Consider the following 13,930-nt stretch of genomic DNA (forward strand, 5'->3'; position numbering starts at 1 on the left):
ACCTCTTGCTTTTGCATCTTCTTATGGCTCTGTTTCACCAGGAGCTAGGTAGTACCTTTGAGAAATTTTGCTCATGCAAAACCATTTCTCATCCACATGCACCAAATTATACATGTTGCTGAATTTTGGTATTGTTTGGATAGTGTTTGGTATGATAGAACCCAAACACCACAAAACCCTTGCAATTTTATGTGCTGGAGTCAGGTGTGGTTTTATGGCATTAGTGTGTTTTTTGATTGCTCCCCTTTTCACCAATCTGTGCAATGTAGACCTGTGTATACCTAGGGATGCTGCTGTTGCTCTTATAGTAGTCCTCTTTCTTAGAGGAATTGCCATTAACCTTTGAGGATCTAATTGAATTCTTTTTCTTCCTACCCTCCCTGTTTTTCTGTGATTCACATCTATTCTTGCATCTTCTTGAATTGTTGTCTTAACTTCTTCCATATTCTTCCAATTGTCCACCTTGAAGTATTCAATTCAATGGCAATTTTTTTATAGCCCCTTGAGGTATAGTGAATATGCCATTAAATTTTGTGTAAGCTACTTGTTGTAGCCTGTTTGCAACATGACATCTTGAGTTGTTGTGCAAAAAATGTGTGCTGTTGACCACTATTTCTGGCTGTTGCTGTTCTTCATGTTCTTCATGTTCTTCATGTTCTTCATGTTCTTCATGTTCTTCCTCTGATCCACTATCTGTCCATTCATATTCTGAGACGTGTACATCTGAATCATCATCTAACCATTCAGCCACCAACTCTTCTTCATCATTCCATGTTCCATTGCTGAGAAGTTATTTTCTTCTTCTTCACTTGATGTTGCTGGTGCTCTGTTAAGATCAAAGGCCTCTTGTTGTGGTTGAACTTGTAAGTCTGGTAATGGTTGTGGTTCTGGTTCTGGTTCTGGTTCTGGCAGTGGGTCATTCAGATCAAAAGTTGGGTAAGTTGGTGGTGAATTAAGAGCTGATGGGGATGGTGTTGAAGTGTTATCAGTAGAACTGTCTAGGGGGGCCATAGCTAAGCTATGGATGCCAGACATGTTCAAGCTGAGAAAGCTTCCACACTTTCCTCAAGTGAAGCTATGAAATCAGAAATGGCTTGTATTAAAACTCTATGATGATTTTGCTCTGAGAGTTAATCTACCCAAACCCCCCCCCCAAGGAAATGGCTACTGCTGGGTGGTTTTTATGGTGGTTTAAGCTGCTGGTTGGTGTCTTTGATGGTGGTGTGGCTGGCTGCTGCTTGGTCTGTTGGTTATGTTGATGGAAGTGGTGAAAATAATAAATGCAAGTGTAAAAGTGGTTGTGTATATATAGTCCAAATTTGTTAGGATTTTTTTCATGTTTTTAGGGGGAAAATTCAATTCCCCCTTAAGTTCGAATTTTTTGGTAAAATTTCAATACCTGTTATGTAATCTACCTTTAAAATTTTGGAGGGAAAATTTTTGTTCCCTTTGGTTGTATAATTGTACGAATAGTTTAGTTGTATTTTGTTATAAAAATTTTGGAGGGAAATGAAATCTCTTTCTTTATATAATTGGCGCCTTCCTTAAAAAAAATGTGGGCCAACTCTTTTTTTTGCCTTCTAATCTGATTTTTCACAACTTAATTAACCACAATTATTTTTCTTCAAAACACCCACTGACACCCACTGTACACCCACTGTACAGTGGTCCCCCTTTTCCTTGGTCTTTGTGATAAAGTGTTTGTAGCAAATAAAAAGAGACAGAGGGAGTACTTTACAAAGATGATTTAAGATCAAGACAAAATACATGGTGTTGCAGGTCAGTTAAAGAATTCACGACTTCTTTGGATTGTCATCCCATATTCCCATGTTTATGCACATAAAAAAAAGAAGGGGGATAAGATCATTTCCGAAAAGCATCATGTTATTTAGTCTAGTTGTTTGAATTTATTTTCAATTTAATTTAATTTAATTCAATTTACTTAAAAATTTTTTAATTTAAAAGAATAGGGTTTTAGAATAAGCTTAGAGCAATTCCGACGGTTACTTGGAGGTCCTAGCTTGCAATTTTTCAAAAGTTAGAGCTAGACAGCTAGTAGCTTCATTGTTGAAGAGAAAACAAGCTTGTTGCTTTGTGAAGCCAAGTAGCTTAACTTTGTCATTTTTATGGGCCCTACTTTCACTTTGTTAATATGATGATGAGATGTGGGACCTACAAAAACTACAAGTATTGTAGTTTGAAAATATTGTAGTTTGAAAATTTGATGTGGCACACAAAGTTACAAGTAGTTGTAATTTGCCATTGTAGATGCTCTTATTCAGCTAACTAGTCGATTTGGGGGCTTGACACTTTATGTGTTAAAATTAAAGGGGTGTGCTCACTTAATTTTCTCCTATGTGAAAATATCGAGCCAAAATTAAATTAACTATAACATTCTCAAAACCTCAATCATGGCTTGTTTTTTTTGACGTGATAAAAAAATCGTAATGGGTGAATGGGTGTATGTTTGTATGATGGTGGCGGTGATTTAAGTATAAGGGTAAGAGCGGTAGCAAAAGGCAATAAAAAATGTAAAACTAGAACAACGCATGGTGAAACTAGATAGACGTTTAACAGCTTTTTGTTGTATTACCCTCTAGCTGATACTACTACTTGGTAGGAATATTAGCAAAATATCTTGAGCATATTCAATTAAATGAATATAATTGAGTTTGCATGATGGCTTTTATAGCATCATGTAACGTTGTCTCATAGGACCCTGATGCAACTAAGAGCATTATGATTTATGCATTGTATGATTGTAGTGTAATATCCAAATTGTCGGCAAGGAAACGTTAGTAAATGGCTTGAGGTCGATATAGAAGGTGAGCTTTTTTAAAATTTTGTTTTTAAGGTACTTAAAAGGCTAGAGATACCTAATGCAAACTTCTTTTTTAAAAAAAATACTTAATTTGGAAGGGGAGAATATAGCCTGTTCTCCCCAACTTATTTTCAGTTCGGTTCAATTCAGTTCAATTCTGGACAATACTTTTACTCTCACATATCACTATTCATTTCAATTCAGTTCAATTCAATTGTTTTAAGCCGAAGTAAACATGTCCTATGTTCCTTTAGACTAAAAGAAACTGAACTGAAATCAATTGAGAGAAATTGAAATTAACTGAACTGAAAACAAATTCAAAAGAATAGGACCTAATTTAATTCTGAAAATGACGTAGATGCACTTGTGGTGAAATACACAAGATATTTTCGTTAAGGGGAAACCACACACAATAGATATGCAAATGTGGTCACAAAATTAAGGGGGCATCCCATGCCATTTCCACACAACAAACTAACCAAGAAAAAAACGAGGAGAGAGAACCTCGCAATCAATGCACAACAACTAACATCCGATCCCTCCTGAGTCCTAATTGAATATTTTCAGCGCACAAAACAAACTTAAAAAACACCTTTTTGACGATTCATATGAAGACGAACAAGACTAGGTAAACACCAAAAGCTATCGCAGTCTTTTGATGTAAACCTTTCAACTCCCAACAAAAACAACATGACGTATTAAGCAGTTGGAAATCAGTGGATACATGCACTTCCTAATTCACATTCACTGTCATCAACTGCTTGTCACCAAGATTCACCTAGATTTTTGTTCACCTCTAACAGAAAAATTTTCATCTGGTAAAAACTCACAAGTCAGAAAAGTGAATCTTCTATCCTGGTAAAACTCAGAATAGTGATACTCTATCCTAGTAAAACTTACTGCAGTGAATCTTCATACTGGTGAAACTCAAAACAGCAAATTTTCATCTGGTAAAACTAAACTCACAAAAGAGTGAATCTCCATCTCGGTAAAATTTTGAAACACTAAAACTCATGGAAACATGCCAAGGCTAGATCGAGGCGCACAAACAAATGAGGGAGTAAAGGAGTGAAATTTGAGAACATACAAGTCGAATAAGTGTTCTTTTGCATAGTTGCATTCAAAGGCTGGAATACATATAAATGAAGCAGTAGATCAAAGAACATGTATCATACTTTCCGGTTTCATGGGTTAGGATCAAACAGTAATAGTCCGCGTGAAAGGACGAATGACTCCTCTTGAAATAACACATATTTGACTTGACAAAAATGCACCATCAGTGTCAAAGTAGATAAGGGCAGGACAGAGAAAGAAGCCTAATTCTAGTTTATATTTAAATGATACCTTCCTTAATGTACAAAATTGCTATACATGATCAGCATTTACACTACTATATGATGAGCTTCAGAAGGACAAAAGCAAGAAGGCACCTCTCATTGTTGTTTTGCTGTTTGAATAGTGCCTGAAACGGGGACTAGTTGCTGTATTTTAGTAGTCACGGCTTTGCAATTATCAAGCAGATGATGGAGATCTTGCTTCCAAGACCACGTGGGATCGTTTAAAGCGCGTATTGAGTTGGCACAAACAAGAAGGGTCCCACCCTCATGCAGAAGAACCTGGATACAGTTATTAAGGGGCAGGGATCAATTATCAAAGAGTAGCAATTTGGCTGAAATCATGAGTCTATGTTGACCCACAACCTTTGTTTCTCTTGTTAGCCAAATAGAGTTTTAAACCTAATGAAAAGACAAGAAGATAAAATACAGCTATAGAGAGATTCTTACGGTTAGCCAAAGTGGAAGAAATCCCAAGACAGATGGTAGAGCAGCCAAAATAATAGCAGATAGTGCAAGAGCTACATTTTGCTTCACCTAAGAAAAGCAGACACATACAAGAGTAAAATAAAGATGGAAGACAAGGAAATAGAATCAGGAGAAACCATGCATTGCCCATACCAGTGAAGTTGTCTGGTGAGCTTTAGCTATACAGAATGGAACTCCTGAAATGTTGTCTTGCAACAGAAGCACATCTGCAACAGCTACGGCTGTGGCACTAGCACGCTGAGCAAATACTATACTGACAGCAGCAGCTGCCAGTGCTGGAGCGTCATTAATACCATCTCCAACCATAATAAGGCTTTCGCCTGTGTTCAACCAAAAAAACACTCAAAAAGGCGCAACCTGGAATATCTAACAGAAGGAACGAAAAATAATCTGTTGAATTTATATAACACATAACAAACTGAAAAGCATGAGACCAAGGCGAACCGACCAATATGGAAAAACAGCAAGGTTCCTTGCATAATATCCAGCTTAACGTTAACAGTGTAGCATAAGTAGGTCAGGACTCAGGATCTACAAAACTGAAAAATGGCTCTCTATTATTATCCAGCTCCTCAGTGATTCTCTACCAGCTAAATCTCAGATCAACACATATTAAGGAAAGGCCATCAATTATATGATAGAAGACTAGACCATAGGCAAGAGTTTTGTGCTAAATGACAGAAGAACTTTCTAAATAGGAGTTTCATATGCTAATCAACAGATGAAAAATGAGGCGCATAAACACATATAACCAACTTCAAGATTCTTTAAAGCCTTTCACTATTAGAAATCCAACATTATGCGTACCTGTCTCTCTTGATATCCGCACTACGTGATTGAGTTTGTCTTCAGGCTTCAGGCCAAAATGAACTTCAGTGATGCCCACAGCATTCGCAACTCTAAAAGCACTTGATTTGTGATCACCAGTTAACATCATAACCCGAAACTTTCTGTGATCTCGCAACCATCCAATGACATCAACAACTCCAGGTCGTGGTTCATCCTCAAAATGGAACAATGTCACCTAGATGAAGTTAAAAGCAGTTTCATGCATAAGAGAGAATGCAAAACCTAACATTTGCTACTCTAGATTCGCCTCAGCTTCCATAATATGTAATGCCTACCCCCCCACCCCCAAATAAGAAAGGTAGCCTTGTCATTAAATTCTGAGCCGAAATCGTTTGCGGTGACTAAAATTGAAGTTTATGATGCACAATGCTACTCTCCAACAAGCACAAAAAAGAAAGTTTCTTTGAACAAGCACACTTTTGTGTCTTAATTTAAGTTATTGCAATAGAACATATCATTGCTAAAATAAATTACCTTTTCATCCATCAGAAGAGCAGCATGAACAAATTCATTTCCATAGGCTGATGTGTCCACAGCTTCCTTAATCTTCTGCGATTCATCTTTACTCTTGAAAAGTGAAGCGATATAATCAACAGAACCCAAAGTTGCTTTTACTGGTTCACCTCTTCCTATTCCTGACTGTAACAGAAAAGCAATCAATCATCACATTGGAAACAAGAATATAGTAGGAGATCAGTGGCGAATGGAAAACCGCTCAACTAGCAACTCATCCATCCCAGGAGGGGATGACTCTGGAATGGAATATGTAAGAGGTGCTGACACAAAAATAAACTACCTCATTTCCGGATACTGTCGCAAAAAGACCTCTGCCAGGTATAGATTCAAAAGCTTCAATAGAGACAGAAGGGAGGTCTAGGCTCATACTATGATCAACAATAGCCCTGAACAATCAAAACCATAGTAAGTAGTTGGAAAATCAAAAGACAGAAAAATACAGTCACGAGATAAATCCATAGAAAGAAGTACAATTCAAACACAGATCCTAACACGTGGATTCATGAATACACATCAAAATAAATGAGGGACAAGAATTTGGAAGCAATAGTGTAGTTTATTTCAGTAAATCATTTGCGGACTTGGAATAACTGATATACTACAAGCTTTCGAGCATTAGGAAGGAAATCGAGAGACGCCATTTATCTTGGAAAGTTGTTTGGTAAAAGAGGAAAAAAAAGCAAGAAGGTGGCTGTTATAGACGATAGGTTTATATACTTTGATCATGCAGTACTTTTAGGTTTGTATACTGTAATCACGCAGTACCTTCCAATAGGATGGGTTGTACCCTGTTCCATGGCAGCAGCTACAGCCAGAGCTTCTTTTTCACAAGTTGGAACACAGCAAGCAGCAGTTTCAGAATTATCAAAACCAATACGATGTCCATGAACTTGTTCAATTGCTTTATACTTGAGCTCCCCGGTCGTCAGTGTTCCAGTTTTATCAAATGCAACAGTGTGGCATGAAGCTAGAGCATCCAACACATGGCCACCTTTCATGAGTATCCCCTGAAAAACAAGAAGTTGCCAGAATAATGTAATTTAGTGTAATGGTTTTTTTTAGAGACTAATAATAGCATCATACTTCATCTGAAAGTTTGATTAGTATAATCATACCCTCCTGAGCGTGAGAGTGGTCATATTATAAGTCACAATTTCTGTATCAAAGAAGAGAAAGACATGGGAGATATTACGGGAGACAAGAATGCTGAATTCCCATCCGACTTGTACTATGCAAGGGGAAAGAAGCTGATGCTTTGTTATAGAATACAATAATAAAAAAATCATGCCACGTGTAGCCTCCTTGTAATTCAATTTTCAATCTTCTATTTTCTAGAACTTGCAAGTTTCCCCTCATTGAAATTCAATTTCCCACTTTTCACTTTTAAAAATCTTTTGCCAGTTTTCAATGTTTTTAAACCTGCAATTTTCCTTCCCCAATTTTGACTTCTATGCATATCCTCCCCCCCCCCTCCCCCCGGCCAGCCCACCTAAAGAAATGGACTAAATGTCTTATTCGCCAAAAATAGTGAATTTTTTCTCTTTGTACTAATCATACATTATAAGATACTAAAAAATTTAAAAGTCGTCACAACTTGCATAACTTTAGAAGAACAATTTTAACAAATAAGAAAAAGAAAAAAACTAGTTTCGTTAAAGCAAATTCTAAAGGAAAGAAGAGGAAGGCAAGGGAAGCAGAAGGAAACCATATTCACATTGTCTTTCCTTTCTTTCCTTATTAATCAAAGAAAGAAGAACAAGTTTTGTTGCTTGGACAAAATGGTGCATCTTTGCTTGGACCAAAGAGTGACCTCTCTAATAACTCCTCTTATGTTCTCTTTATCACTATGTCAAATATCTGGCAACAACAACTAATCACAGCCAGCAACGGAACCAAATCTGAATACCACCTGCTGACATACTCAAGATTAGTCAGATCGTTTGCTGATTTTTTTGCTTTTGTTTAATTCTTTGTTTGAATCATCCAATAGATGAAAACTAGGATAAACTCCAGAAGAAAAGGCCAATTATATAAAGTCAGCTACGAGGAATGGCGAGATTGCAAAAGGGGTAAACCAATCCCAGCAAGGAAGGACGAATAAGAATGTGCAGTCATTGCTGAAAATGTCCTTGAAAACTGCATGAGATGCAACCTAGTCTCGGCTGTTTTGCTAAAGGGTGCAAGGAAGAAGTTGACAAATGCATAATTACATATAGGATTCTCTCTCATAGGTCATAGGTTGTCATCAAAAAAGACCTATTCTCGCAGCCTTCAAAGCATCATTATCGAGGTTCATGGGAAAATGATTTCTCCACATTATCAGTGGAAGAATCAACAAAAAAGAGTTCTTTTTTGAAAAATCGTTGCTATTTGAAATTCAAACTATACATCCAGCCACTTGAAGACTACCTTCTTAGCACAAGCACTGATTGCAGTAGCATAAGCTAATGGAGCTACAGCCAAGGCACATGGAGATGCTGCAACCATAAGTCCCAGAGCTCTGTAAACAGATCCCCTGCAACCTGTAAAATATATCATCATCAGAAATGTTTAACAAAAAGAATGAAATGTAACAAGTCATGATAGCTTATGCAACAGGAACAGATATACAAATCAGTATGAAGGCCGTATTCGTGCACTAGATTTATATTGGACGGAAGGTCATACAATAACATCTTCATTTACTCCCTCCATCCTAAATTAATTGCCACAAACCATTTTGGCACACCATTTAAAAGATCAATTAGATGGCTATAGCCTCTAAGAAGCATTCCCAATTTTACCAGTCAATTTTAAGCTTTCACATATCATCTCAGTGCAACTTTGTTACAGTAATTATCATAGCTCCAGTCAAACAATGAGCACGACTGCACGATGCTGCCAAGTAGTGGTTGCCAACTTTAAGAAGAAGCTCCTAAAAAAGTCCACTTGGGCCATTCTCTTCAACTTAAAAAAAAAATCATTAAAATCAGTTTTAATCAGCAAATTTCAGTTTTAATGAGTAAATCAGTTTTTGACTTTTTATTAGTAAAAAGCACAATCGCATATGAGAAGAAACACTAAAGAATCAGAAAAAATCAGTTTAATTAGTAAAAACAATATTTCAGTAGAAGTGGAAGAAAAGAACAGGGCCTCAGATGGGAATATTCATTTTTATGTTCTACATGGATGCACGTGCATCAGTTCATGTCATGGCCAATTAGTGGACTAGTGCAAAATACAGGTGACAAAAGGTGTCAGATAAGTGGACATATTAAAGGAAAAACTCCCAACACATTCCACTTAAACAAGAACTTTATAAATATACCTAACAGATCTTCTAGTTCACATACACATATTCACACCATGAGCAATACAATCTTCAGGGCAACATAATGAGCATCTTATCCCATTCCCTCCATATTACCTGGTGTGCTGAAAAATGGCCATTTAAAGATAAGAGGTCCTATGAGGGCAATTGCAACTGACAGAGCCATAACCACTTTACTATAGCTTTCACCAAACTCATCCAGCCATCTCTGAAGCTTCGGTTTGTTCTGATGAGCTTCTTCAGTCAACTGCACTATCCTGTTAAGCATTGAATCCTTCCAAGTCTTTGAAGCCTGAATCAAAGCTTAGGTTAGGAAGACTATGGAACACAAAGTGAGGCAACAAAGCCAAAGGACATTTTTTTTGCCGCCGGAGGGTGGGTGGTGTCAGGGATAGTCCTACTGTACAGTGGAAGAGCCCTGTTATATTGCAAAGAGGATGTTCTGTAAATTAGCTTAAATAGATACTCCACTGCATTCAGTTGAAAAAAAATAAAGTTATGTGATACTCCAACGCATTCCAAAGTAGGAAAACTATCCTGCTCCAGGTCCCTGTCATTTAAATTAGCGTAAAAAGATTCTCCAGCTATAGACACCTCTGCCATAGTTGGCATTATAATATTATATGTCATAAATTTTCCTTTCCATCTTTCAGCTAAAAGCTCAACTACCATACTATGTTACTCCTACAACCAATGCTTCAATTCATGAGCTTTTTTCGCAGTTAATCCTCTTAAAAGTTCAAACAGAAATTTCACGTGTCATTAAGGAAAGTTTGGATTCCGTCATTACCTAAATCACTTTCAACAGTGAACGTCACCATATTTCAACAAATAGAATGAAAACTTCACCAGCCTTTCATTATAGCATAACCAAATGCGAGGCTCAAGATTATTAGAAAGAAGTTGATCAGATATGTGTCGAAGGTATCCAATGGAAAGTCAGTATCCCAATAGTCTCACAGAGAAAATATAATTTTTAGAAGAGATGAAGGCAAAGTAAAAGAAAGTTGGAACAATACCTTTACTATCAGCATGCCATCCAAGTTCCTGGCACCACCAGGAATACTGTCATCAACACCTCTTTCTATAGGTTTAACTTCCCCTGTCAAGTGCTCTATGGTGATAGTTGACCTTCCTTGTGCTACTACAGAGTCCACCGGAACAAACTAATCAAAAGAAACAAGTCTGGTCAGCCCTTCCTAAATTCACATCTCTTTCAAGAAGGAATTCAGCCTAGCAGAAAAAGTGTAATCAGATCAAACACATCGTTACCAGCGTGACATGCCTGGTCTATATGCCTCCCATTGGCATGAAAAGATTCTTCATATAAAGACCATACAAATCACAAAAGCGAAACAAGCTGTTTTCTCTAAATTCCTGAACCAATAGGACGCTAATCTCCATTTCATCATCATTATTGATTCAATAAACAAATGGAAACAGAAGCAGTAGAATTTCATTATGTGCAACTACCAGAGAAGGTCCTCCACGGCATTAGTTGTTACTTGCTGCCACATTTTCTAAGGAAAACAACCAGCAACATAATACACTTTACAATGGACTTGCTGAACAGTCATATTGTTTTACTCAAGCAACTCAATATCACCACATAGGAATCTAGGATAGGACAACCAAAGCAGAACTACAGCTACAGCACTTCACAACAGCTTCAAATTAGAAGCCACAATTGGTTCCCCACAATAAAATCTAACAATGACTTCAAAAGTTAATCTAGAGATACTTAGTTGCATTTCTTGCACATTCATAATTTATTGTTGACGTACCTCACCAGCTTGAACCAAGACAAACGAGCCAACACCTATTTCAGTCACAGGGACCTTCTTGTATGATACAGAAGAGAAGGTAGGTGTCTTATTCTTGTCCACATCCAGCACAAGAGCAGAATCTGGATAAGTCTCCTTGAGCTCTCTGACATCAACCATAGAGCGACTTGTAAAATATTCTTCAGCTGCATTGTGAATAATATAAAAGCTCACTACTGATTCGAAGGGGTACAAACACACTACACCAGAGCCAAGTACCAAGAAGTGAAGAAACTTTAATATACATATCGATCGTATAGGCTAGTTTTATATACTACCGATATGAGCCAAATTAAACATAGCAATAAGCAGTCCGCCTTCTAGGGGGTTCCCCATGAATACTGATGCAAAGGCAGCAAGTGCCATGAGGACATGAATGTTAACTTTTCCACCAGCAATATCGATTAGAGCATCAAATGATGCTGGCACCTAAATAGAAAAAGAAAGTAATACTTATAAATTCCAATGAAGAATGATCCCTGAAACAGGAAAAAGTAAAAGAACTCGAAGAGAATTTTCCCTTGCACAGGAGAGAATAACACAAAAGCAGAAGAACAGAAACATATTTTTGACACCAGAAACCGTAAAAATTCCTGTTTACTTTCTAATGCACTTAGATAAACAATACTTCTTTACTCCCTTTTTTTGGGTGTCACATCATTCTTTAGTCTCTTTCAACACTGACATAATTTAATTGTATTTAGCTTGTTCAGACTTCGGAGTTCAGTGGGGTCAATATGATGATCTAAATATCTAAGATAGATAAGCTCAGGGAAAAAAGTATTCTTCAACAGTTCTTGATAACACAAAATAAACTTGAAAGTAATCTCAGAGACCCTATGTTGAAATTATGTTACAAACTTACTCTATGTTTCCAAGTCACTCAGATTAGAAAAAAGCTAAAGCATCTTAAGCTAGCTACTCAGGGAGCTTAACTAAATACCACATACTCCAAAGAAAACTACTCTATGAAAGAAAATCACACAGACAAACAAATCATCCAACCCCACCCCCTCCCACCTATGTTTATAGGAACTCTTCATTTCACCTCAAGTACGCGTGTAAGATCCTTGGTACTCCGACATAGGTGTGGACACTTTGACGCTTCTTTTTGGGCCATTATCCTTAAAAGATTTCCAAAAAAAATATCCAAGTCGCACACTTAGAGTCCAAGACTGACCACAACAAAGTATGCATACCTATAAGAAGTATACTCGTGTCGTAATAATGCAGCAAACATCACTCACATACCCGAGTCAATATCAATAATTATTCCTTCAAGATACAAAATGTTCCTCCAAAATGCTCCAACAATGCATATTCCACAACCAATAACGGAACAGAACATATTAAATTATCACAATATTCATAAGTTCTACACACAAAAAGAAGGTAGAAAAGCAAAGAAATGTACAACAGAAGAAGTAAGAAGACAAGGAAATTACCCCAACGAGAGGAAAAGCGAGGAAAATGAAGGCATTTTGCAAGGGCTTAATCACAGGTTTAGGCACTAAATAAGGCGAAGCAGAAGCAGCAAGTAACAACGCCATTGAACAACAACACAATTGCAAATTCTCCCTCAATATATTAGCTAAATCCACCCACCCTATCGCCTTCGCAAATCCAAACACTTTTTCCTGAAACTTGCTCAACTTCACTTCACCACCTCCGTGATGATGATGATGACCACACTGATGATGATGATGATCATGTACATGATCATGGTGATGATGATCATGAGTATGATGATCATGAGATGCGACGGAGTTTACGGTACATTTCCGGAATTTGGAGGAGAGAGAGAGGCGATTTAGGGGAGAAAGTAAGGGTTTGAAACGAAATTGTGAGGAGATGATGAAGTAATGGTGAGATTTGTACCTGAAATTTGTGAAATCGGCGTTGTATTTCAGAGATTGGAAGCCATTATTAAGAGAAAGAGTGAGAGTTTCCATTGTTGATTTTGATTTTGATTTTGAGGTTGCGATTTTTGAAGGTTTCTGTGTTTATAAGGGTTTCAGAAAAATCGCAGAATCATTGTTTGATTTAAAGAAGAATTGATCATTGAAGAAATTATGTCCCACCTGCTCGTCTGTAGTTGGGAGTTGAGGAAGAAGAAGTACTGATAGCTGAGGGACTAAATGTTGCAATGGAGACCACACTATGAGCTCATCGAGAAATGCCTTAAACTAACTTGCAAATAGAAGCGGTCAAATAAAAAAAAAAAAAAAAAAAAACTTGCAAATAGTCAACCCTGTAATAAGGAGATTAAATTACCGTTTGGGTAAATTTCAAGGACATGTTCGGCAAAAATAGTTGTTAGTATTTAGAAATAGACATTAGCGGTTTTATTAAGCATTAGCTGTCAGCGGTTTTATTAAGTGTTAGAGATAATTACGAAATAACTTTTATGATAATTAGTGTTCGTTAAAACTAGCTGTTAGTTTAAATAAATAATAAATATAAACTATATTCAATCTTCAAAAGCTAACTCTAACCAAAACACTAATTCGAATACCAAAAATTACTTGAAACACTGCTTCATCAAATACAACTTTTAACTATTATTAGAGTTTTGACTTAGTCTATAGTCGGGAGGGTGGCAAAGATATTGAGTGTGTCACTGGGGTCTTTTCGGGTTTGAAAGCACGGGTTGGATCTAACATGCCCTATAATCCCTCCTTTGTTTTTACTTCAATTATCGTGATAAATAACTAATTGAATTGAAAAAAATTGATAAACTCAAAACATTAATTTAAGAGAACGATACCTAATTTTTTGAGCATACTAT

At 36.9% G+C, this 13,930-nt stretch overlaps 1 protein-coding gene across 2 annotated transcripts; it reads right to left on the bottom strand.

The window, feature by feature from the left end:
- Positions 1-3,972: 3,972 nt before the first annotated feature.
- On the bottom strand, positions 3,973-13,328 carry LOC104894889 (probable cadmium/zinc-transporting ATPase HMA1, chloroplastic). Of its 2 annotated transcripts, XM_010681244.4 has the most exons (13): positions 12,588-13,319; positions 11,421-11,571; positions 11,104-11,288; positions 10,339-10,485; positions 9,416-9,611; positions 8,419-8,531; positions 6,775-7,016; positions 6,290-6,395; positions 5,968-6,132; positions 5,452-5,668; positions 4,777-4,964; positions 4,606-4,692; positions 3,973-4,437 (listed from the first exon to the last, which is right to left on the bottom strand). In XM_010681244.4, exons 1-13 carry the CDS (start codon positions 13,092-13,094, stop codon positions 4,255-4,257), a joined length of 2,487 nt encoding a protein of 828 aa, XP_010679546.2. In that variant the 5' UTR covers positions 13,095-13,319; the 3' UTR covers positions 3,973-4,254. The 2 variants fall into 2 exon arrangements, with proteins under 2 accessions (XP_010679546.2, XP_048502216.1); XM_048646259.2 differs by lacking the exons at positions 3,973-4,437; positions 4,606-4,692; positions 4,777-4,964 and adding an exon at positions 5,019-5,183 and having other exon boundaries at positions 12,588-13,328.
- Positions 13,329-13,930: the final 602 nt, after the last annotated feature.

This window comes from Beta vulgaris, chromosome 6, assembly GCF_026745355.1.
Source record: "Beta vulgaris subsp. vulgaris cultivar EL10 chromosome 6, EL10.2, whole genome shotgun sequence".
In the NCBI taxonomy this organism is placed as follows: Eukaryota; Viridiplantae; Streptophyta; class Magnoliopsida; order Caryophyllales; family Amaranthaceae; genus Beta; species Beta vulgaris.

Excerpts from the sequence above, each read along its gene's own strand:
- LOC104894889 (XM_010681244.4), bottom strand. The coding sequence starts at position 13,094 with ATGGAAACTCTCACTCTTTCTCTTAATAATGGCTTCCAATCTCTGAAA. Across the intron at positions 9,612-10,338 it reads ATGGCATGCTGATAGTAAAG|GCTTCAAAGACTTGGAAGGA; the intron begins GTATTGTTCCAA and ends GCTTTGATTCAG. Across the intron at positions 7,017-8,418 it reads TCAGTGCTTGTGCTAAGAAG|GGGATACTCATGAAAGGTGG; the intron begins GTAGTCTTCAAG and ends CTTGTTTTTCAG.